The sequence below is a fragment of the Balaenoptera acutorostrata genome, chromosome 12, assembly GCF_949987535.1.
Source record: "Balaenoptera acutorostrata chromosome 12, mBalAcu1.1, whole genome shotgun sequence".
Taxonomy (NCBI): domain Eukaryota; kingdom Metazoa; phylum Chordata; class Mammalia; order Artiodactyla; family Balaenopteridae; genus Balaenoptera; species Balaenoptera acutorostrata.
The window spans coordinates 75,376,839-75,403,174 of NC_080075.1; the positions used below are offsets into that span (position 1 = coordinate 75,376,839).

The window sequence follows — 26,336 nt, forward strand, 5'->3', positions numbered from 1 at the left end:
CTGAGTGGGTCTACAGTTTTTGGAATTATCCAGGATTTCCAAATTCCTCCAGGAATTACAGGAAGAGAGATATGGAATTAAGCCAAGACTTTCACCTTGGTGGGGCATAAATGCCCCCAAATCCTAGGGATGCATCCAGTCACAATCTTCACAGCCCCTGATAATGTGTGCTGAGACTTGAAGAAGGTGCTAATTAGTGGTGACTGCTCTGCCTCTAGTAAGATCATAAAAAGTATAAGCAAGGAGAACTCCAGTGAGCATTAATTCTAATACTAAAACAACTAAGCTGATCTTAGACCATCTTGACCAGCTAGAAACCAAGCTGCAGCTATATCAAATGTCATAGAAACATGTACAGAAGTATGGACCTATAGAGGAAAAATGCTCTATTATCTAAAATCTAACAAATGAAAAAGACTTTTAAATGATAATATAAGAAGTAGATAATCTGTCCAGCAGCATTTCCTATTTTCACAGCAATGACTAAATCCTGAAAACAGGGATTAGCTAGGATAGTGGGAATAAGAGTTTGACAGCAGTCCTTGTGAAGAATCTGGAGAGAAGGGAAGGAAATTCAGATATAATTTTTAGATTTGTTTTCTGAATAGTTCCATTACAATTTTTTTCCACATTTTTCTTGTGTTTGGGAGGTTGGCTGGCAGGAAGAAATTTGAGAGTGTGAGAAATTGTTAGTCATACTCCCTAGCTCATCTACTTGTGCTTAGTTTCTCTCTTGATTAAGTGATTGATTAATTGGTTTTCCCCTTCAACCCTGATCCCCATGGTTTCTCCACACCCCCCTACTAATATCTCTTTGCTATATATAATAAATATATAACTATATAAGATTTTTTTTTTTAATTTTGTTATTTTTGGTTGTGTTGGGTCTTCATTGCTACATGCGGGCTTTCTCTAGTTGTGGCGAGCAGGGGCTACTCTTCGTTGCGGTGTGCAGGCTTCTCATTGCGGTGGCTTCTCTTGTTGCGGAACACAGGCTCTAGGCGCACGGGCTTCAGTAGTTGCAGCACACGGGCTCAGTAGTTGCAACATGTGGGCCCTAGAGCACACAGGTTTCAGTAGTTGTGGTGCATGGGCTCAGTAGTTGTGGCGCACAGGCTCTAGGGTGCGTGAGCTTCAGTAGTTGTGGCCCATGGGCTCAGTAGTTGTGGCTCGCAGGCTCAGTAGTTGTGGCACACGGGCTTAGTTGCTCCGCTGCATGTGGGATCTTCCTGGCCCAGGGCTCGAACCTGTGTCCCCTGCATTGGCAGGCGGATTCTCAACCACTGTGCCACCAGGGAAGTCCCTAAGATTAAATTTAAACATATAAGAAATACATAATTTTTCTTTAGTTTGTCAGGGACAAGATCTTCTATTACATTTTTATTTTGCATAAAAAAAAATTGAGGACATTATGCAAACTCTTTTTCTTTCATGTAAAGGAAAGCAAAACAAGGAAAAGAAAACTTATGGAAAGAAAATCTTAGAAAGGAGGAAGAAGAAAAACAAAAGCGACTCCAAGAAGAAAAAACACAAGAAAAAGTTCAAGAAGTGGAGTGGAAAGCTGAGGAGAAACAAAGTAAGGATAAGGATGAAAATAATTGATTTGATTTTTCTGAAACAGAGCAACAAAAGCAACAAGAGAAAAATAGACTCTGATGAGGTTCAAAAAAAGAAGAAAATTAAAATGAATGCTAATCAGAGTCAGAAAAGACCTTTTTCTAAATTAAACTTGGATGAGAAGTTTGTGGGTTTATTAAAACAGACTGAGGAAAAAAAAAAAAACAGACAGGGTAGAAATCTTAAAGCAACACAAAGAAAAGAATATAGCCGTCACTAACAGTGCATAAACCCTGACACAGTTTTCATAATTGAAGTAAATAGTTTAAAATATTTTATTCCACCAGTGTAACTAAACTGTTTATTTTAATGAAGCAACAGTAAAGTTTTAAGTCTTTGCACACTGAAATTTTCTCAAAAGATATACATTGTTTTTGATACACCCCAGAGTGCGTTCCTAAAATACTTTAAATATTATTGTATTTCTTCTGAATGCATAAACCTTTGAATCCTTATTAATGATACAATGTGTTGTAAATTTTCTAAGTTAAAGCATTTATTCTACAAATGAGCAAAGTAAAATATCTTTCATCTATTGTCTAGTACACTTGTGAACTCTTGTACTGTTTTTTTTTTTTGGAACCATACTGATACATCTGTAGTCAACCCTGTCTACTGACTATAACCTTCTGTCTGTGACCTCCCTTTTGTGCTCTTCTTCCCTGTGATATTCTGACCTCTCAGATCGAATTAAGCCTCTTGCAACTTAGTCTCCCTCCACTCGACACACCTCAGTTACCACCCCACCTTCCCTCATCCATGGGCATGGCGCACCCTGCAAGCCATCTCTTTGTTTTACTGACTCCTGCTTAAGACGAATATCCTTGTTTGTTTTTGTATTGATTCTGTGACTGTTGAAAATATTTAAATTCTAACAAGCCTATATTAAATGGATTTTCATGATACTGTTTGATGCTCAGTTTTTTTCTTTTCAAGCTCTTTATTGAGTCATAGCAAAAATGTGTATATATGAAAGAAGCAAATAATGACAATTATCTTCTCTTTAGGTGAGCCAGCCCGTGCTTTGGTAAATTACAGAGCATTATATTGCTTTGAAGCAAGGAACCATGACGAAATGAGTTTTAATTCTGGGGATATAATACAGGTAGGAAACAAAATCTTTTTTTCTCATGAATAAGCTGAATGCAATGTACTAGATTACTTTCTATAATAATATTGAGTATACTATTATACAGTGATTTACCATTTTAAAAATATATCTTAAGCATTACCTCATTTGGTTCTTATGACATACCGCAGAGCTGCATAGGACAGTTATTATTACTGCCATATTCTAGGTAGGAAGACTTAACACAAGTTGTAACTGTCAGCAGCACACTGCCACACTGCCAATGTGGGGTGCAAGTACATGTCTTTTGATTTCCAAATCCAGTGTTCTTTCCACTCTGCCATACTGCTTTATGTCATAAAAGGTGATATTTTGTTATTTTAATAAATTACCAATGAAATTTGGGGGAACTGGTTATTTTCTGGCAACCATTAAAAGAGTTGAAGGAGTTAGGTTCTGTAGCTCTAACTAGATGCAGACCCTTGTTCCTTGGAACAAAAAGATTTTTATTGTATAATCACAAACCATGTAAAATGGATGAATAAGAGAAGATGCAGGGAATAGCATTTTGACAGAGCTATGTGATTTACTGGAAAGAATACAGGCTTTAGAAGCATACCGACTTCAATTTTAATCCTGGCTTCAGTTTTCTTCTTAGTAAATAAAGGCAATATTACCTAGAATACCTAGCCAGTGTCTGTTTTCTTTTTTAACCTGCACTGTCACCAGTTTGGTGTATTTTATCAGTTAGGTAGCAAATGTTTAATGATAGTTGGAATAGGGTTTACCAGAACCGTCTATTCAAATGCTCAAGACAATCCCCAGCTACACATCCTTCTGTTGCCATTGCCACACTGACAGTGCCATAGCTGCTCCTCAGCTGAGGAGCTTGAGTCCACAGGCTTCTGGCCCTGCCGTTCCTCCTCTTCTACTTGGTGATGATGAGGTAGTGTCCAAGAATGAAGCAATGTAGCCTAGCTCTGGGCATGTTTGGTCAAGAGCTTACTTATATTTTTGGTTATATCTTTTATTTGTTTCAGCAAATACTTGTTGGGAGCTATGATAGGCTAGGGATATAGTGAACAAGACAGTCTCTGCTCTTAGTGAGTTTATAGTTTAATGAGAAAGACAGACATCCTAAAGAAGTAGAGGAAGGAAAAGTGTAGACTGCTACCAGCTTTAGAGCAGACGTCTCCCACAGTCAGAGAGCCAGTCTGGTGGTAGTGACAGCAGGAACATAATGTTAGCTGGAGTTTCTTGAGTGCTTGTGTTCTCTGCCGAATCTTTGATGTAAAGAATGAGTCATGAGTTACTACCAGATACCTGATTTGGACAGCTTGGTTAATAATGGTGTTCATTCATTAAGAGAGGAAGATTAGAAGGAGGAAATTTAAGTGGGAATTATAATGAGTTCAGTTTGGGATGAGTTTCAGATTTCTAGGCAGCAGTTGGATATCCAGAGATATCTAGAGGCCAGTTTGTATGTCATCAGTGTGTTGTGATGGTTATTGAAGACGACTGTGGCAGAGCTCATCCAAGTGTGTAATAAAGAAGGGGGAAGATGACTGAGGATGCATTCCCTGAAAAACACGGACATGGAAGGGATTGTTAGAGGAAGGGGAGCCATAAAAGAATGACTAGAGGTAGGAACAAAACAGAGTTTAGTGTCAGGGACATTTGAGAAGAGTAGTCCACATGTAAAATAAGACAGTACTAAAAAAAATGACCATTAGATTAACAACAGCACAGTTATTGTTAACCTTGAGGAGAAGAGTATTAGTTGAGTGGAGTGGTGGGGGAAGAAGCCAGATTTCAGTGAGTTGAGGAACAGTTCGAAGGGAGGAAGAGGAGACAATGAATATATGAAACTCTCTGAAGGAGCTTGACTTTTGAAAGAGGGGAGGAAGCAAAGGTGGTAAATAATGAGGAATGTGGGTTGAGGGAAGTTGTTCTTGTTTTTTGTTTTTTGTTTTTTAACTTGGCAGAAGCTTGAGTAAGTTTAAATAATAGAAAGGATCTGCAGAGGAAAAGGGTTAATCATACCAGAAAGAGTAAATCACTAATGGAGGGAGGTGTTTTTTCTAATTAAAATGTAATTTACATTGAGTGAAGTGTACAACCATAAGTGTACAGCTCAAATAATTTGTACATGTATATAGATCTTTGAAACCACCACTCACTTCAACATACAGAACACAGAGCACTCAGGAAGGCACCTCATGCCTCCCTGTCAGACCTCTCTGTTCTGACCAATGGATGGAGAGGAGGAAGATTCTTGATAATCTGGAGGGCTTGGGATCTATAGCACAGGAAGAGGAGGAGGTGGAAGGGCTATATACATTTTCCTTTGTGATTGGAGGGCTGGACAAAGGGATGGATGGGATCATAACTTGTGCTGAGGTAGAAGTGAGGTCAAATCTGAGGGCTTCTGTATTGTTGGTAAGATAGGAGGCAACATCTGGTCAACTTAATGAATGAAGGTGGCAGAGGAGGTTTGAGTGAAAGTGAAAAATATGATAAATTCCACTGAACCATGGCAACATTTTTCATGACAACCTATTTTTCTATCCTTATCTGTTAATGCTATTTTTGAAGTAATAGTTTCCCTAGGCCTGTGAGAATTTATGTAAAATTTTCTAGTTTAACTCTCTATGTAAATTGACAACTAGAAATCAGTTAGAATTATAAACGACAGGTATGAAATTGGTTAAAATTGACCCCTTACAGAGCCAACCTGGTCTAACTCTGAATAATAAATGATTGGGCCTTTTCTTCTTCAGAAGGTTGAAAATATTAGGAAATAGTATTAAAGAAATTTTGCTTTTAAAAGTTTGTAAGAAAAGGAGGAAGTTAGTGTTTGAATGCCAGTACTCATACCTTTCAGTGATTCCTTGCCTTTAGACCAAATATTTAAATCAGGTTTAGGTTGCATATTCCTCAGGGTTTATTATGTTCTTGCCTTCATTTTTAGTGCTCTGGATTAGCTATTTTAAACTAGTCTTAACTAGATCTACAGGATAATATTTTATCAATGGTTCCTTTTGTTCTATTTCAGAACACCATTTTATGGTAATTAGATAGTTATGATACTATCTATGTAGTTAACCAAAGCAGCTTAGATTGAGGGATTTTCTGAATATCTCATTAATGATGTAATAAATAGCCAGACGTATGGCATTAAAATGAGAATTATTTACCAGAAACACAAATGAAGTTGCCTGATAATAAGTCCATTTGTTATTAATTAAACTTTGAATCTGTTGTTTATCTAATTTAGAATAGTCCATTCAAGTTAACATTTGTTGAGTTTCTAGCCATGTGCCTACTGGGGATATATAAAAATGAATAAGGAAGGCAAAGTTTAGGAAGAAAAAAGAAATATGTATAATTGAACAAAATATAATGTGGTATGTTTAGATTAACCATTTAAAGAAATAAAGTGCTATAGGAACCCAGAAGATGAAGCAGTAACACAACCAAATAGCATTGGGAACATTTTCCCCAAGGATAGGATGGAGAAAAGGCTCAAAGTATTATGCTTTATACTTGTTTAGAGCTTTACAGTTTACTAAGCACTTTTATAAATATTCTTAATTTAATCCTCAGAATAACCTGGAGGAAGGTAGGGCAGGTATTTTCCCCCCAAATTTATGGATGAACAAACTGAGGCTTTAGATGACATTCATTACCTTACAGCAGATTACCAGCCAGGTGGCATGGCTAAGACTGAAGCATGGTTCTCTTAACTCCAAAGTCTGTGTTCTTTCGCCTAAACTCGACAAAATTCTGGCAGGAGGAATATCTTGAACAAAAACACTGAGGCATGTGAGCGCCTGGTGTGTTTAAAGAATGTCACATAACCATTTGCCTAGAATATGGGACAAATATTAGGAGATGAAGCTAGAAAGGTAAGTTGGTACTTGACAAAGAAACCACAATTTCAGAGGCCTTGAATTCTACACTAAGAAGTTTGAACTTTGAAAAGCTTAAAACTAGAGAGATGGGATCTTCTAGGATAAAAATTGTAATGGATCTGCAGTGACTCAGCATAGAATAAAAGACATCAAGATTGGAAATGGAGAAGTAAGATTTAATTTGCAGAAGACATGATTGTGTAGAAAATCCCATAGAATCTTAAAAAGAAAAAAAAAGCTACTAGAAGTAATAAGTGAGTTTAGCAAAGTTGTAGGAAACAAGATCAATATACAGAAATTAGTTGTATTTCTACATACAAGCAATGAATATTCAGAAATTGAAATTAAAAATAACATTTACAGTAACATAAAAAATATGAAATGCTTAGATATAAAACTGACAAAAGATGTACAAGACCTGTTTATTGAAAACTACAAAGTATTGTTGAGAAGAATGGAAGACCTAAATAAATGGAAAGCTATACCATGTTTATGGATTGGAGGACTCTGTATTGATAAGAAAGCAATTCTCCTCAAATTGTTCTATAGTTTCAAGGCAGTTTCAATCAAACTCCCACCAGGCTTTTTTTTTTTTTAAGAATATAAGCTATGCGGTTTAATTGTATACATTGGTGTTAAGATTTTTGGCCTTATTACTTGCATATGTGATCTGTTTAACACTCTTTAAAACAGAAGATCATTGAGTAGCAATCAGATTTCAAAAAGTCTTCCAAGTACAGCCAGACAGTTGTCTACGTGATATGCTACATATGACAACATAGAATGTACAATTATATTAACACAGACTTCTTTTCCAAGGGGTCAGTATTTTCACACGTCTAATAGGTCTCACGCACAAGATAACAAACAGCAATATCAGTGTCTCTCAATCACATTAAGTTCATCAGGCGTATTAAAATGGTAGCCCTTTTTAATTGAGAGTTTTTATACATATTATATGTATATATTTTTAACATCTTTTTTTTTTTTTCCTAAATTATCTCTGTTTTAGATAAATACAGAGCTTAGGAAATAATACTTAAATGAGAACAGTTTGGGCAAATCCTCAGGCTGTATCCTACAAGTGTTCCATTCAGGAAGATCTCAGTACTTCTCCACTTTTTTGTAAAAATTTACAAGCTGATTCATAACCAAACCACTTTGGAAAAAGAAGAACAAAGTTGGAGATGTTATGTTACCTGATTATAAGGCTTATTATAAAAGTTATAGCAATCAAGATGGTGTAGTATTAGTATCTAGATTGGAAAATAGACAAGTGGAACAGAATAGAATTTGCAAGCTGATTCATAACCAAAACAACTTTGGAAAAAGAAGAACAAAGTGGGAGATCTTATGCTACCTGATTATAAGGCTTATTATAAAAGTTATAGCAATCAGAATGGTGTAGTATTAGTATCTAGATTGGAAAACAGACAAGTGGAGCAGAATAGATAAATGGATCTACACCTGCATATTTATATAACTGATTTTTTATAAAGATGCAAAGGCAACTCAGTGGAGAAAGGATAGTCTTTTTCTTTTTTTATAAATTTATTTATTTATTTATTTTTGGCTGCATTGGGTCTTTGTTGCTGCGCAGGCTTTCTCTAGTTGCGGCGAGCGGGGGCTACTCTTTATTGAGGTGCGCGGGCTTCTCATTGCGGTGGCTTCTCTTGTTGCAGAACGCGGGCTCTAGGGCGCACGGGCTTCAGTAGTTGTGGCGCATGGGCTGTAGGCGCACGGGCTTCAGTAGTTGTGGCTCGTGGGCTCTAGAGCGCAGGCTCAGCAGTTGTGGTGCACAGGCTTAGTTGCTCTGCAGCATGTGAGATCTTCCTGGACCAGAGCTCGAACCCGTGTCCCCTGCATTGGCAGGCGGATTCTTACCCACTGCACCACCAGGGAACTCCTAGTCTTTTCAAAAAAGCAAATGACATTGGAACATTTGGATATCCATATGCACAAAAATGAATTTTGATTTATTCCTTACAACATATATGAAAGTTAACTCAAAATAGATCAGAGGTAAATCCTGAAATGTAAAACCTAGAACTGTAGAACTTCTAGAAAAAGACATTGGAGAAAATCCTTACAACTTTGGGCTGCTCAAGGATTTCTTAGACTCTTAGATACAACATAGTACAAGGTTTCTTTTTCATAGAGAAGGTTCTATAATTGATTGTGATAATGGTTGCATAAGTGAATATACTAAAATCCATTGATTTGTGTACTTTAAGTGGGAGGATTGTATGGTGAATTATATCTCAATAAAATCATTATTATCAATAAAATAAGTTAAACATGCATCTACCATATGAGCCAGCCCTCTCACTCCTAGATCTTTACTCGAGAGAATTGAAAGTATATGTCCATACAAAGACAAATGTTTATAGCAGCTTTATTTGTAATAGCCAGAAACTGGAAACAATTCAATCTTCCATCAGTAGGTAAACAGATAGACAAATTGTGGTACATCGTACAATGTAATATTACTCAGCAATAAAATGAAATGAACTATTCACATTCACTACAACATGGATGGATCTCAAAATAATAATAAATAATAGGCCGAGTAAAAGTCAGACCCCCCAGAAAGGGATGTATATTGTGTGATTTTATTTATATAAAGTTCTAGAACATGCAAACTAATTTATAATGACAAAAAGCAGACCAGTGTTTTCCTGGAGATGGGGTGTGGGTCAAGTGGAGGAGTGGGAGGGCGTGGTTTCAGTAGAGCAAAAGGAGACATTTTGGGGTGATAGATATGTTTATTATCTTGGTTGTGTGATTTTTCACAACTGTATACATATGTCAAAACTTATCAAATTTAATACCTTAAATGTGAAATTTATAATATGCTAATTATACCTCAGAAAAAGTGTTTTTAAAAATTTTAATGGATATGGAATCACCATACAAATTCTACATGATTTTGATAGATAAAACACTGTCAAATCTATTTTAGAAAGGTTATCTGAAAAGTGTAGAAAATGGAGTGGAGAACAGAGACATAGTTGGCATATTTATTCAATGAATTAAGCAAATATGTATTATGCTGGACAATGAGTATCAATTAAAAGGCTCACAGACAAATGGAAGAGATACATGTAAATAAAGAATCACACAGTATGATAATGCATGCTATCTCATGACAGTATGTATGAGATATGACCTAGGTTGGGGGCAGTTAACAGAATCTTGAAGGATGAGTAAAGATTACAGTAGTCTAGGTGTGAAATGAAAAAAGCCTGAAGTAGGTTAGGAGGGTAGGGTTGAAAAAAAAAAAATTCGAAAGAGCTTTTAGAAGCAAAATCAACACAGTTTGGATATGGAAGTGTAAGAGAGGTAAGAGCCAAAGTTGTTTTTTTTTTTAACATATTTATTGGAGTATAATTGCTTTACAATGGTGTGTTAGTTTCTGCTTTATAACAAAGTGAATCAGTTATACATATACATATGTCCCCATATCTCTTCCCTCTTGCATCTCTCTCCCTCCCACCCTCCCTATCCAAAGATTTTTTATTTAGAATGACTAAGTCTTTGATGGTAAGAATAACAGAGATACAGGAATTTAGGAGGAGTAGACTGGGGAAGAAAACAAGTTCAATCTTAGACTTGAGTTGGAAGTTCCTATGGATCATCCAGTTGAAGATATCTGGGAAGTAGTTGAAAGTACAGGCTTATCCCATTAGAAAAAAGAAGTCAGTTCTGCAAATATATCGTATAAAGAACTGATCACTATAGAAGTGAGTGGGCCTCTTCCAGAAGTGTATAGTATGAAGTAAGAGAGCCAGTGATAAAACTTGAGGTATCAGCAGTGTTTAAAGGAAAGAGGACCAAGAAGCAGAAGAAGGGGTGCTGTGAGGACAGAGGATGCCAGACTGTAGGAGGGAAATGTCTGGGAGAAGAAATGAAGCTATAAATTATCTCTGTGTTTTACCAGTTGGAAAATAGTATTCAGAAAAAGTTTTCTATTTCTCCTAGAGAGTTCAAAAAGACTCTGATAGGAATGTAAACTATTTTTGTGTATTAACTTGGATAAAATATAAAAATTTAAATTTAAAAAGGCACCTTGTCTGTCATTAGAGATAATAATCTACTGTAGAAAGTGCTTTAGCTGTTTAGTTAGACAGACTTAATTCTGAAAATTAGGCTGCTGGAGGGTGGTCTGCATCTCTTTCCTTTGTAAATAAGTGGCTTTCTAACCACTGTTAACCCTACTTTTTGTTTCCATAGGTTGATGAAAAAACCGTAGGAGAACCTGGTTGGCTTTATGGTAGTTTTCAAGGAAATTTTGGCTGGTTTCCATGCAACTATGTAGAAAAAATAACGTCTGAAAAATCTGTGTCGCCTAAGAAGGCCTTACTTCCTCCTACAGTGTCTTTATCTGCTACCTCAACTTCTGAGTAAGTTTTTAGCTAATAATGGAGTTTACACGTCTCTGCAAATGTGTGAACACCTAATATGTATTTGTGTCAACCTGCTACTTAATCATATTGTAATCTGCACTGGACTCTCTAAGAGTACCTTTTGTTCCAAATTTAATTCTGAAGTTTAGTAAATAAAAACATGGGTCAGTAGTTCATAAATTTTTTTTTTTTTGCCTAAGTTGTGCTTCAACACAATGTATATTATATACAAATAGATAAATTGGTAGTACTTCATTAGATTCTAAACAATTAAGTATACTTATGTCATATTGTTATATTCATAGATCACTTTCTTCAAATCAACCAACATCAGTGACTGATTATCAAAATGTATCGTTTTCAAGCCTAACTGTTAACACATCATGGCAGAAAAAATCAGCTTTTACTCGCACTGTGTCCCCTGTATCTACATCACCTATTCACGGACAGGTGTGTATCTTTAATTTTCTTGTGTTTTATTCTTTGACATTGCTCCTGGTTCACATAAAATAGAATTGAAGATTTCTGTACAAGGCCATCATTTACTCATTTAACCAGAGTTTGTATCATTTAGTTTCTTTTCTTACCATTCATATGTGATATGAAATTGAAGAAATTATTATTAGAGGTTTCTCAACAATTTATTCTCATAGTAGCAAGTTGCTACCAGCTAAGGTTTCTGAGCTCAAAATACATTTTTACAAATCTGATTATAGTCTTAATTTGTAGTTATTGTAAGAAGAGCTTGGGCTTGGGGTTTTTTTGTTTGTGTTTTCCTTAAATAAGTCATTTGTGTGAGAGCTGTGTTATATATATGTTTAGCCTCTGGTTTAGATGTAACCAAGATGCCAGCATTGTACATTAACATTATTAAAAAGAAATTGCAGACTTCATCAGAATAGAGTCCTTCACTCAAAAAATGTCTATTGTGTGACCACAGGTTCCAGGCATTTATTATGTGCTAGAAATTTAATGGAAAAAAAAAAAAACTCTGCCATTAAGAAGTCATAATCTAATGAAGACAAACATATAAATAAATAACTGTATGAGAAGTGTTGTAATAAAGATATTTTATGAAATCTTGAGGGGTATACAGAGGAGAGAGCATTTCAATTCAATCTGTGGGAATTGGAGCAGGCTTCACAATAGGTAAGGCATTTTAGTCGAACCTTCAAAAATGAGCAAGCTTTCACCAAAGAAGGAAAGTTATTCCTGTGAAAGAACAATTTTGGAAAAGTCACTGAGTCATGTTAACAAGAGGAGCTTATAGGAAACAAGTATTGTTTATAGTGTGGCTAGAGTACAGGATTCATGGCGAAAGGGTTAAGTGAAGTTGGAGTGAGAGGTTGAGGTTTATTTGTGAAGCATTTAATACCATGCTAAGCAACTGGCAGTGGAAAGCCCATGAAGGTTTTTAAGAGGAGAGTTGAAGTGTATATTTTAGAAGGATAACTCTGGCAGTAGTATAGAGGCCAGATTGGTGGAAGGAAGCAAATGGAGGAGACCAACAAAGGGAGGATATTACAATAGCTAAGTAACTGATGATGTGAACCAGTAATGAAAATATATAGAAGAGGAGATGGACTTAAAAGAGTATTAGGAGTCAGCACAAAATTGGCAATTCATTGAATGTGAAGAGTGAGGAAGAAGTTGGAGTTAAACATGCCTCTTCAGGGTCTTTAGCTTGAGTAACTGAGAGGATGGCAGTACCGGAGGAGTGGGTTTTGTGGATTCTAAAAATGATTACATTTCAGACGTGCAACTTAGGTATTTGTAGGAGGGACAACCTGCTGGGAAGGCCCAGCAGGCAGCTTGATTTACAAGTCTGGAGCTCAAAAGATAAAGTTATAATTAAGATACAGATTTGAGAAATCATAGGCATAAATCAGATCATTTAGGGAAATCATGTAAAACAAGAAGGGAAAGAGACTGGACCAAAGAGGAGCCATAAATCACCAGAGAGTGAACTTCACGAACTGCAGGGGTTTTAGTGATGTCAGCACTGTTCAGAGATCAGCGAAGGTAAGGGTTTGCAAGAAGCTTTTGGCTCTGATGTTATCAATGATCTTGTCAAGAGATTCAGTATTGTGATGGTTACAGAACCTAAATTAGAATGGACTGAGGGGTGAAATTGCAAAGCAAGTTTAAGACTGATCTTTCTTTAAGGAAGTTAGAAGTAGAAGTAAGGGGACTTCCCTGGTGGTCCAGTGGTTAAGACTCCACACTCCCAGTGCGGAGGGCCTGAGTTCAATCCCTGGTCAGGGAACTAGATCCCGAATGCCACAACTAAAGATCCCGCATGCAGCAACTAAGATCCCGGTACAGCCAAATAAATATTTTTTAAAAATTATAAAAAAGAAGTAGAAGTAAGTAGAGAAGTGGAAAATTAAAGATTCAAGAGAGAGAATTCACAGTGTTACAAAATATTGTTAGAAGGTGGGAGGACATGATAGAAAGTTTAGAGCACAGGTAAAGAGGCTAGCCCTATCAACAAAATGAAAACACTCCTTCCTCTGAGAGAAGAAGGAAAGAAAGAAGGATGAATAAGAATACGAAGACATTATGAGACAGAAAACAGAAAAGTGGAGGGAGGCCCATCACAACTGCATCTCCATTCCTAGTGGAATAAACAGAATCCACTGCAGTGAGGAGACTTTGGAAACTGGAGGAGAGAAAGGGTTTCCCTTTTCATTTGTTCTATGATACATACTTGATGGATCTATGAGTACACTTCTTGAGTACCCAGGGTTTACCTTCCATACCTGTGATACTTAGTGCCAAGATGTTTCCTTGAATGGTAGGTGTTGGGTCTTTAACTTCACAGAAGGCTATTCAGGTGGTTGTCTGTCATATATAATTTTAAGTCGGTTAGTAGATTAAGTCACCATTGATATTAAGTCACCACCACACCAAACTGGTCTGCTGTTTGAACAGTAAGTATGTTATATACTAGAAGACAAAAATCATGGTTACCATTGTGTTTTTTGTTTGTTTGTTTTTAATTTTGTGGTTTTGATTTCACAGGGACAGGTTGTAGAAAACCTAAAAGCACAGGCCCTTTGTTCCTGGACTGCAAAGAAAGATAACCACTTGAACTTCTCAAAACATGATATCATTACTGTCTTGGAGCAGCAAGAAAATTGGTGGTTTGGGGAGGTGCATGGAGGAAGAGGATGGTTTCCAAAATCTTACGTCAAAATCATCCCTGGGAGTGAAGTCAGGCGGGAAGAGTAAGCATTTTTGTATGTTTACATGAGGCGTGGATGTTGGTATTTTCACTGATGAGTCAGCCACAGTACAGTTGGCTGTGCAGGAAAATTAAAAGTTTATGCTTGAGCTTGATATCAGAAGGGTGATTCCTAGAGCGAAAAAAATCATACCTCAGATGATTTGTACCAATTTTAGAATATCTTTTATTCTAGTTATTTCAGATTCCTAAAGTTTTCAAAGTGCTTAAAATTTTAGATCTGTTGCTTTCTTTATTACTAACATCAGGTCAGTTAGAGAAGTTATTTTTCATTTCCTTTGGAGGTTTCTCCCTTATTATTTACTGTAAATTGTCAATATTTAGACAAATCAATTCTGAGGGCCTCGCTTTTGCCAGAGTGAGGCGTTCCCATCTCTGGTCCTCCAGAGTTCCCTGAACATCACGTTTCTTACAGCTCATGACACACTGTGTTGTAGTTATTTACTTTCTTACCTATATCCCTTATTAGGTCATAAGCTCCAGGAGGGTGGGATTCACATCTTTTTTGTTCATTTTTCAGTGTTTCCATACCTAGTGTGATCTTAATGCATAGTAGCTGCTCAATCATATTTGCTTAGTAAATGAGGAGAGAAGCAAATGAAAGGACAGTCAAATGAATGAACTTTTGCGTGAACAAAAAACAAAACCAGATAAGGTCTCTGGCCTTTGTTTCCCAGTCTGTAGGGGAGTCAGGTCATCAAACATATTTAATACAAACAAATAAGTACTCTAATATAGCTGTGGGTAATTATCACTTGTGTTTTATATGGAAGTTGATCTAAATAGAAAAGCAAAATGATTTATTGAAAAGGAACGGGGTCTTTGGAAATCAAGAGCCTTGAGTTCTGATTCTGCTATTTTTGCCAGACTGTATGGGGTAACCTACTCAGTCTCTAGTTTTTTAATTGATTGAATGAAAATAATAAACTAAAAAATCTTTAAAAATCCTTTCAGTGCTAAGGTTCTATGCATCAATTTTCAGTTCAAATGCAGAAATTTACTTTTCAGCCTGACATGGAATTTTAGATTTAGAGTGTGTAATAACAGGAACAACAATAATACATGGCTGATGTGTATGCTGGCGCTGTGCTAGACCCTTTACAGTAGTTACCTTATTTAAACTCCATGGCATTTTACAGAGAAGGAAAACTTAAACACAAAGGGATTAAGTTTAAATGCCTTAAAGGACATTTCTTCTAACTTTTCATTCAATTAGTGATCTTTTCTAACAGATGAGGCATGCAACTCGAAATGTTGCAGTAATGGAGAATTCAGCAAGGCAGTCCATTCAGTGTGCCCATGAGTTGTAGTAAGGGTCCACTCTGTTAACCTGTAAACTGCTTCACTATACAATTTACTCACAGGTCCTGGGGAGCCCTGGTGTATTCTACAGATGTCTAGTTCTTAAATGCCACAGTTTTCCAGATTTTTGAAAACAGTTTCCTGGGTTAAGTTGGAAATAAAAGCTATGTATGTTCCAAAATGTAAAAATAAAGTTCTGTTATTTTTACATATTTTTAAATGTACTGTGCTCTAAACAAGTAGTAAAATTTATATATTGCCCTTATTTTTCTCTAAGCCGAGCCAAGTCCCATGTGTGCTTTACCAAATAACTGCCCACTTACCAGTGTCTCATGTCTTTTAAGTTACTTTAGAAAGGCAAAATATCTCACATTTGAAAAACTATTTATAAATCATATTGAAATTACTTCAATAGATTTAAAAAATTTAGTAGTTTGTAAGTAGGCAGTTCTTAATCCACTAGGATTTTGCTTACGATGCTATTTCTAGCCTGTGTACTGACACAATATTTCAATTAATTTTAGCCCTTAAAAGAATGCACTGCTAAAACCTCCTGTTTTCGTCAAATCACCTTTCTTGTTTACTTACTTGTTGATGTCTTTTTTTGTTATTTTATTATTTTTTTTATCTGTTTGTGTGTATATTTGGCAGACCAGAAGCTTTGTATGCAGCTGTAAACAAGAAACCTACCTCTGCAGCCTGTACAGTGGGAGAAGGTGAGCTTTTGGCAATTTATAAATTAGATGGAAGTCAAATTAGCCACTGACTAATTATCTGACTTCCCACAGTTGTTACTCTCCTTGCTTCTGTGTCTTCATTGTTAAAGTGAGGTTAGGAAAACCTGCTCCCGCTCTATTTCACATGAATATTGAGGATATAGAAAATATATAGCTGAAAATACTTGACGCTTTTAGAAAATCAGTACTATAAAAATTCAGCATAGACTGCCTCAGTAAATAAAATCATAGATAAGTGTTGCAATGAGATAGCATGAAGTTTTTTGTTTTCCTTTTATTATATATCTAGATTATAGATGTTTAGAATATAAGAAAATTTCAGTACATTTAGTTGTTTATGAATTGCACTTGTTTTTTTTTTTTTTGGCCGTACTGCGCGGCTTGTGGGATTTTTAGTTCCCTGACCAGGGATTGAACCCAGGCCCTCAGCAGTGAGAGTGCAGAGTCCTAACCACTGGACCGCCAGGGAATTCCCTGAATTGCATTTTAATTACAGTGTACCATATAAATCATTAAGTAGGATTTGAAATCAAGATACACTTTAATCATAAATATTACAAAGAAATTTTTTATTGCCCTTTGGGTTGTTTGAGTATCTTAATTTTGATAATGTGCTGAAAAATGTCTACCCTTATTTCAGACAATATTTTTATTTAATAGTTGTATAGGTTTATAAATGAATTATATATTCATTGTAAAATTAGTTGAACAGTTTAAGTACATTTTGTTTATATTGCTCAAGAAAATCAGTTTAATGGTAAATTAAACAGTTTATTCAGTATCTACTACAGTAGAGATTGTATGCTAGAGCCTGAAATATACACGGATGAATAAAATACAATTTCCCAAGTGCTCACAGTAAAATGGGAAGGCTAGGCATATAATTGTAATAAATTCTATATAATGAATGAACAAAAACATAATTTTGAGTAGGACCTATGAATCCAAAGGGGTGGCCATGTTGAATCATCTTAAACAATGAGTAGGTTTTTGCTTAGTGATGAAGAGAAAGCTTGGTGGACAGAGGGAAAGGTATGAGCCAAGGCTCAGCTGTGAAAGGTTAGGGAACTCGAGTCACCGGCAAGGCTGGAACCAGAGGTTTACTGTGGAATAGCTGCAGTGGAATGATCCTAGGAAAGTGGTGAGGAGCATTTTGGAAAGGACCTCGCTTGTTGCAACATACCTTAACCTTGTAATCATTTTTCGTTTTGTTAAGTCAGCTAAATTGAATAATATGGGAATGTGGATAGTAAATAGTTTCTGGGTACTGGTTCTGGCCATCTCCAGTTTATGATCTACAGAGCAAATTTCATGTCAACAAATACAAATAGTACTAGAAGAAAGAAAAAGAGACTTCTAAAACCTGGTCATTGACTGTTTCTTCTAAGTACTAGTAATCATCTGAACAAAAAAACAAAGCCAGTATAAAAACTTAAACATTTCCGTTAAGGTTATTCATGAACAAATATTTACTGAGCATCTATTCTATGCCAAGCACTGTGCTAGGAGCTGGACCATTGTGATAGAAATTGGCCTCTGTACTGATGTCAGCTGAATAGTGGGCATTTCCATAACTGTATGTAAAAGAATTAAAGAGAAAAGAATTTAGCAGATTAAACTATACTTTATGTAAGAAGGTTAAAAAAAACTTTTTATGTCTTGACTCTCTGTAAAGATACTGATATCTATTTGTAGTTTTGGGGTTATTCTCTGTGACATGGTGATGATGATCATGGTGATGATCATGGTGATGACGATACAGTTGGGGGAAAAAGAAACCCTGTGATAAAGTGTTATGTTCAGTCAAAGACGTAATCTTTTTCGAAGAAATTACTAAATAATTACTTCATTCCATTTTCTACCTTAACATCTCTTTACATTAGGTTTCCTTAAGTCACAACGTCTTTTCCAGCAAAATTACTCAAGATCTTGGAGATCAACATTTTTTTTTTTTTTACTTCTGTAACCTTGCAACCGAAACTAGTTTCTTTTTGCTTTGTTTCCTACAGAGTATATTGCACTTTATCCGTATTCAAGTGTAGAACCTGGAGATTTGACTTTCACTGAAGGTGAAGAAATATTGGTGACCCAGAAAGATGGAGAATGGTGGACAGGAAGTATCGGGGATAGAACTGGAATTTTTCCATCAAATTACGTCAAACCAAAAGATCACGAGGTAGAGTTATTTTGATATAGAAACAGAAGCATTCCATTCCTGTTGATCAGGGTTCATATTTAAAACAGATGCATGTGTATGGTTTTGGTCAGGCTGCTTTGGTTACAAGGAAACCACTTAAGGTAGCTCCAGTAAAATGTAGTTTATTATAGGGATCCTGTTAGAGAGATAAGGGCAAAACTCTTTCTATGAAATTCCAAGGACAAGAGCCATAGATAGGGCTGGGCCTCATGATAACTGAAGTTAGGGAATGGTCTGGATTCAGGGAGGCTTACAAGAGACCGCCTTGAAGAAGTCTGTAAATCTTTAAGGCTCTGACATTAATGTGACCCAGCCCACACTCTGAGTTCCTGCTGCTTTTCATCCCACCACTAGTATGATATAGTGCAGCAGTTCTCAGACTTTTTGGTTTCAGGAACTTTTTACATTCTTAAAAATTATTAGGGACTCCAAAGTTTCTGAAAATATATGGATTATATCTAGCAGTACTTTCCATATTAGAAATTAAAACAGAAATTTAAAAAATATTTATTAATTCATTTTGAAATAACAAAATTAAACCCATTATATGATGACATAAGTAACTTGCTTTTTTAAAATTTTTATTTTACTTTATTTTTTTAAAATTTATATTCTCTTGCACATAAAAGTCATAAGCACATATGTATAAATATATTATTTTTTCCTCATTTTAAGAACCTATCCCACTTTATTTTTTATTATTTTTTTTTGTAAGTGTCCAATGAACGTTTATTATTACTATAATTATCATTACTGTTACCACTACTTCTCCTCTTTTAGGAATAAAGGGAGAGAGGAAGTGTGCATGTAGATAGAATTTTTCTCCACCTCTACTTCTGACAGACAATTGGAGATTTAGAAGCCTCTGGAGCAGTATTTCTTAAACTTTTCTAACTCAGAGAGGCTGGTGAAAATTACAACCTCTCCTTGAGTAAATTCACCTACACACAAAATATTGTATACAATTTTGCGAGTGGGATAAGGACCCTTAGAAGGGATTCGCCCTTTTAGCATAAACTCTAGACTTGCCAGGGTGGTGGGACAAGGAGCCAGATGCAGTTCTATAGGCAGTGTTTACAAGCACTGTGTTACGTGTGGAGATAGAACACAGACACATTTAAAAGAGACTTTAAAATAGCCACTAACCTCATGTAGCCAACATTCAACGGAGTAATAATTAATATGTGTCCAAGCCTCTGTTGAACATTCTGTAAAATGCAAAGATCTATAAGATTCTAGACCAGAGTCATGTTCAAAGTCCAGAGGCACGGAGCCAGGAGCCAGCTTGCTGGAAGTGGCGACTGAGTGGCTACACTCATTACTGTAAAGCTAATGATGAATTACAAACATTTACTGAGCTGCTGCAGTCAATAAAAGCCCCAATTAAGGCACCATTAAGGGACTTAACAGTGTAGTGGTGGGGAAGACATTCCTGAAAAGGTTTAATGATCTCAGATCCTGACATAGCCGGGAAGTCATTAGTCATTAATGCCACGTCTGGATCTCGATTATGAAGTTCTCTATAAGAAAACACTTGGCATATAATAGCACACAAGATTATACCTGATTTGTTACAGAGAGCAAGATATACCTTTTCAAACGTATTTTTAAATCTCTATGTGTTCAGGTAAGAAAAGTGGCCAATTATGAGCAGAAACTGCCTAGTGAAAATCCATTGCATGATCTCATGCCAATAAGATAAACATTACCACTCAAGTAAAAAATAATAATAATGGAAATACAAAATGGAACATGGTATTGTACTGATTAATAAGACTGTGACTGCACCTATAAAGTAATTCGATTAATTCCCAGTGTAATGTATGGAAACTCCTTTAACGTAAAGCTACATTGAACCTAGAGAAAATTAAGCAGAGAGAGTCTCTGCCTTCTTAAGTATTCATGCACTTACTCGTTCATTCAACAGCTGTTCACTGAGAGCATCTGTGTAAGGCTTGGTCCGGGGCACTAGGAAACAGGTGAACAGAGCAGTCAAGGTTCTCATGAAAGGTACAGTCCAAATAAATGATGATCGACTGTGATAAGTACAGTGAAGGAACAAACATGGTGCAGGTAACAACAGACTGAAGATCTTTTAAGATGAGGTGGTCAAGGGAAGGCCTCTGAGGAGCTGGTTCAACAAAGACCTGAATTGTAAAGAGGCCAGTCTTGAAAAGGCAAGCAGGGGAAGAAATGAGGGGTGGAACTTTTTGGCTATTTAGCATCTGAATTCCTTCTCTGAATTCCTTCCCACGGTGTGAGTCTTGGTAAGGGGCAGGCTTCTCCAAAGCCCACCTACTCACTTTCCTAGCCTTCCTTGCAGTTAGAGTTTGGGAACATGACCCAGGCTTGGTCAGAGTCATCTGTCTAAGGCAGTGAATCAGGAACTAGTGATACCAAAAAGCAGAGCTGAGAATTTTCTTTTGGTGGCAATGAGTGTGGTAGCAACATTCAGTTTCTGGAGCAGTGAGTCCAGGATATCCTTGTCTAAGGGAGCGTTGCATTCAGAGGCAAAGGCAACGGAGCCCTCTTCAGGCTGGTTCTGGGTGTGATTTTGCCTGAAGTTCTGTTTGTCCAGCTTTGCTTTGTCTCTTCCTAATCTCCAAACCTCGTATTGCAGCCTTCCTGGAAATTCTGTGAGCCACCCAATGCACTCCATTTCTCTTAGGCTTAAATCAGCCAGAGTCGGTTTCTGATGATTCCATCTAAAAATCCTGATAGACTGGAATACGTTTCAGGTAGACGCATGTGCAATAGCCCTAAGGTGAGAGGAGAGGGAGAGAGAGCTTGGAGGAACCGAGAAAAACCCCGAGTGGCAGCATTAGTGAAAAAAGTAGCAAGTGAATAAGATGGGTGCCGCCGGCGAGCCAGGCAAGAGCCAGAGCAAGCAGGTATGCGTAGCCAAAGCCGGAACTGTGCTGGGCCTAGCCTTTTCTCAGGGACACTCAACTAGCTCCCGTGTCCTGATGGGATGTGTCTCTACTGGTCTCTGAGGACTCTGAGGCAGCGCTGAAGGGTTCTGGTTGGGTGGTTGCCACTCTGCTGTGCCAAGGAATTCCAGACTGTTCTCTATTGAGAAGGCTAAGCCTGAACTTGCCATTTCCAGCTCTGTGAGATCGCTCTCTCTTTCTCTCCTTTAAGTACCAAGATATGTATCTCTAAAGGCATTTATAGCATTAATTTGGTTATATGTTTTTGAGTGTCATATCCATCATCAGACACTAGCTAACTCCCTGGGGTCACAGTGGGGAGGTGGGATGATTGCATGCCTTGGATTAAAACAGATCTGGATTTTATCTCAGACAAGTTACTTCACTACTCTGAACCACAGTTTCTCATTTGAAAAATGAGGATACTAGTACCTCATTGAGGATTACATGCAGTGTAAGTTACTACGCAGTGCCTACCACATAGTAGGCACTCTGTGATACTAGTCCTTTGTTCCTTAGTATTTCATGGAATTGAATAGAATCTTCTGCAGCTAGGAAAACAATATAAAATCCTTGCTTTTGTGCTTATTGTAAAGTGCTAATTTAGAATAAAGTAACTTACATTGCTTTCTTAGTTAAGAATTTGATCATGATAATTTCCTTTTTCTTAAAAATTCCCTAAAGAGTTATTGCCATTTATTCAGTTCACTCCAGCAAAATTACTACCCCAAAAAAAAAAGACCATTTTTCCCCTTCTAACATCCTTATATTAATGATGTAGACTACAATTAAAACACTACATCCAAAAGCAGAAGGTAGATTTTGTTATTCTTGAGAAACAGAGGAAGATATTACTCAAGTCCTGTTTGTCTTAGCCAAAATACTCCCTTATGTAATATTCCTTGGGCTTGAGTCTTTTTCATTTTAAGAACTTGAAATCATAGATGTTCTATAGGTTTTTCATTGATTGACCAAATATGTAACTCAGCTCTGAAGATATTAAAAACTTTAAAACATCACAAAACAAAAATCCTAGAGCCTCCCAAGCCCCTTGCTTACTAACTTGAACACCTTAATTTAATCTAATAAATTGACAGTCTTTTAGAGTCCTTATCTTTCCTCCTTGGCTGCTGACCTTTTTCTTTTTTTTTTAATTTATTTTTTTTTGAATTTTATTTTATTTATTTTTTTATACAGCAGGTTCTTATTAGTTATCCATTTTACACATATTAGTTTATATATGTCAATCCCAATCTCCCAATTCATCCCACCACCACCACCACTTTCCCCCCTTGTTGTCCATACATTTGTTCTCTACATCTGTGTCTCTATTTCTGCCCTGCACACTGGTTCATCTGTACCATTTTTCTAGGTTCCACATATATGCATTAATATACGATATTTGTTTTTCTCTTTCTGACTTACTTCACTCTGTATGACAGTCTCTAGATCCATCCACGTCTCAACAAATGACTCAATTTCGTTCCTTTTTATGATTGAGTAATATTCCATTGTATATATGTACCACATCTTCTTTATCCATTAGTCTGTTGATGGGCACTTAGGTTGCTTCCATGACCTGGCTATTGTAAATAGTGCTGCAATGAACATTGGGGTGCATGTGTCTTTTTGAATTATGGTTTTCTCAGGGTATATGCCCAGTAGTGGGATTGCTGAGTCATATGGTAATTCTATTTTTAATTTTTTAAGGAACCTCCATACTGTTCTCCATAGTGGCTGTATCAGTTTACATTCCCACCAACAGTGCAAGAGGGTTCCCTTTTCTCCACACCCTCTCCAGCATTTGTTGTTTGTAGAATTTCTGATGATGCCCATTCTAACTGGTGTGAGGTGATACCTCATTGTAGTTTTGATTTGCATTTCTCTAATAATTAGTGATGTTGAGCACTTTTCATGTTCCTCTTGGCCATCTGTATGTCTTCTTTGGAGAAATGTCTATTTAGGTCTTCTGCCTATTTTTGGATTGGGTTGTTTGCTTTTTTAATATTGAGCTGCATGAGCTGTTTATATATTTCGGAGATTAATCCTTTGTCCGTTGATTCGTTTGCAAATATTTTCTCCCATTCTGAGGGTTGTCTTTTCATCTTGTTTATGGTTTCCTTTGCTGTGCAAAAGCTTTGAAGTTTCATTAGGTCCCATTTGTTTATTTTTGTTTTTATTTCCATTACTCTAGGAGGTGGATCAAAAAAGATCTTGCTGTGATTTATGTCAAAGAGTGTTCTTCCTATGTTTTCCTCTAAGAGTTTTATAGTGTCCAGTCTTACATTTAGGTCTCGAATCCATTTTGAGTTCATTTTTGTGTATGGTGTTAGGGAGTGTTCTAATTTCATTCATTTACATGTAGCTGTCCAGTTTGCCCAGCACCACTTATTGAAGAGACTGTCTTTTCTCCATTGTATATCTTTGCCTGCTTTGTCATAGATTAGTTGACCATAGGTACGTGGGTTTATCTCTGGGCTTTTCTATCTTGTTCCATTGATCTATGTTTCTTTTTTTTTGCCAGTACCATATTGTCTTGATTACGGTAGCTTTGTAGTTTAGTCTGAAGTCAGGGAGTCTGATTCCTCCAGCTCCGTTTTTTCCCCTCAAGACTGCTTTGGCTATTCGGGGTCTTTTGTGTCTCCATACAAATTTTAAGATGATTTGTTCTAGTTCCGTAAAGAATGCCATTGGTAGTTTGATAAGGATTGCATTGAATCTGTAGATTGCTTTGGGTAGTATAGTCATTTTCACAATGTTGATTCTTCCAATCCAAGAACATGGTATATCTCTCCATCTGTTGGTATCATCTTTAATTTCTTTCATCAGTGTCTTATAGTTCTGCATACAGGTCTTTTGTCTCCCTAGGTAGGTTTATTCCTAGGTATTTTATTCTTTTTGTTGCAGTGGTAAATGGGAGTGTTTCCTTAATTTCTCTTTCAGATTTTTCATCATTAGTGTATAAGAATGCAAGAGATTTCTGTGCATTAATTTTGTATCCTGCAACTTTACCAGATTCATTGATTAGCTCTAGTAATTTTCTGGTGGCATCTTTAGGATTCTCTATGTATAGTATCATGTCATCTGCAAACAGTGACAGTTTTGCTTCTTTTCAATTTGTATTCCTTTTATTACTTTTTCTTCTCTGATTGCCATAGCTAGGACTTCCAAAACTATGTTGAATAATAGTGGTGAGAGTGGACATCCTTGTCTTGTTCCTGATCTTAGAGGAAATGCTTTCAGTTTTTCACCATTGAGAATGATGTTTGCTGTGGGTTTGTCGTATATGGCCTTTATTATGTTGAGGTAGGTTCCCTCTATGCCCATTTTCTGGAGAGTTTTTATCATAAATGGGTGTTGAATTTTGTCAAAAGCTTTGTCTGCATCTATTGAGATGATCATATGGTTTTTCTTCTTCAGTTTGTTAATATGGTGTATCACATTGATTGATTTGTGTATATTGAAGAATCCTTGCATCCCTGGGATAAATCCCACTTGATCATGGTGTATGATCCTTTTAATGTGTTGTTGGATTCTGTTTACTAGTATTTTGTTGAGGATTTTTGCATGTATATTCATGAGTGATATTGGTCTGTAATTTTCTTTTTTTGTAGTATCTTTGTCTGGTTTTGGTATCAGGGTGATGGTGACCTCATAGAATGAGTTTGGGAGTGTTCCTTCCTCCGCAATTTTTTGGAAAAGTTTGAGAAGGATGGATGTTAGCTCTTCTCTGTTTGATAGAATTCACCTCTGAAGCCATCAGGTCCTGGACTTTTGTTTGTTGGAAGATTTTTAATCACAATTTCAATTTCATTACTTGTGTTTGGTCTGTTCATATTTTCTATTTCTTCCTGGTTCAGTCTTGGAGGGTTATACCTTTCTAAGAATTTGTCCATTTCTTCCACATTGTCCATTTTATTGGCATACTTCGTATTTCTGAGGTGTCTGTTGTAACTTCTCCTTTTTCATTTCTAATTTTATTGATTTGAGTCCTCTCCCTCTTTTTCTTGATGAGTCTGGCTAATGGTTTATCAATTTTGTTTATCTTCTCAAAGAACCAGCTTTTAGTTTTATTGATCTTTGCTATTGTTTTCTTTGTTTCTATTTCATTTATTTCTGCTCTGATCTTTATTATTTCTTCCCTTCTACTAACTTTGGGTTTTGTTTGTTCTTCTTTCTCTAGTTCCTTTAGGTGTAAGGTTAGATTGTTTATTTGAGATTTTTCTTGTTTCTTGAGGTAGGCTTGTATAGCTATAAACTTCCCTCTTAGAACTGCTTTTGCTGCATCCCATAGGTTTTGGATCATCGTGTTTTCATTGTCATTTGTCTCTAGGTATTTTTTTATTTCCTCTTTAATTTCTTCAGTGATCTCTTGGTTATTTAGTAACGTATTGTTTAGCCTCCATGTGTTTGTGTTTTTTACATTTTTTTCCCTGTAATTGATTTCTAATCTCATAGCGTTGTGGTCAGAAAAGATGCTTGATATGATTTCAGTTTTCTTAAATTTACTGAGGCTTGATTTGTGACCCAAGATGTGATCTATCCTGGAGAATGTTCCGTGCGCACTTGAGAAGAAAGTGTAATCTGCTGTTTTTGAATGGAATGTCCTATAAATATCAATTAAATCTATCTGGTCTATTGTGTAATTTAAAGCTTGTGTTCCTTTATTAATTTTCTGTTTGGATGATCTGTCCATTGTTGTGAGTGAGGTGTTGAAGTCCCCCACTATTACTGTGTTACTGTCGATTTCCTCTTTTATAGCTGTTAGCAGTTGCTTTATGTATTGAGGTGCTCCTATGTTGGGTGCATATATATTTATAATTGTTATATCTTCTTCTTGGATTGATCCCTTGATCATTATGTATTGTTCTTCCTTGTCTCTTGTAACACTCTTTATTTTAAAGTGTATTTTATCTG

At 36.3% G+C, this 26,336-nt stretch overlaps 1 protein-coding gene across 6 annotated transcripts in view; it reads left to right on the forward strand.

Moving 5' to 3' along the window:
- Nucleotides 1-26,336, forward strand: part of ITSN2 (intersectin 2) — a 162,689-nt gene that overhangs the window by 84,291 nt on the left and 52,062 nt on the right. For all 6 annotated transcript variants that reach the window (XM_057557880.1, XM_057557879.1, XM_057557878.1 and 3 more), the window contains 7 exons: nt 1,440-1,576; nt 2,625-2,722; nt 10,834-11,003; nt 11,312-11,456; nt 14,031-14,236; nt 16,207-16,271; nt 18,302-18,468. In XM_057557880.1, the coding sequence (XP_057413863.1) occupies nt 1,440-1,576; nt 2,625-2,722; nt 10,834-11,003; nt 11,312-11,456; nt 14,031-14,236; nt 16,207-16,271; nt 18,302-18,468 (988 nt within the window). The remainder of the gene's footprint in view (nt 1-1,439; nt 1,577-2,624; nt 2,723-10,833; nt 11,004-11,311; nt 11,457-14,030; nt 14,237-16,206; nt 16,272-18,301; nt 18,469-26,336) is intronic.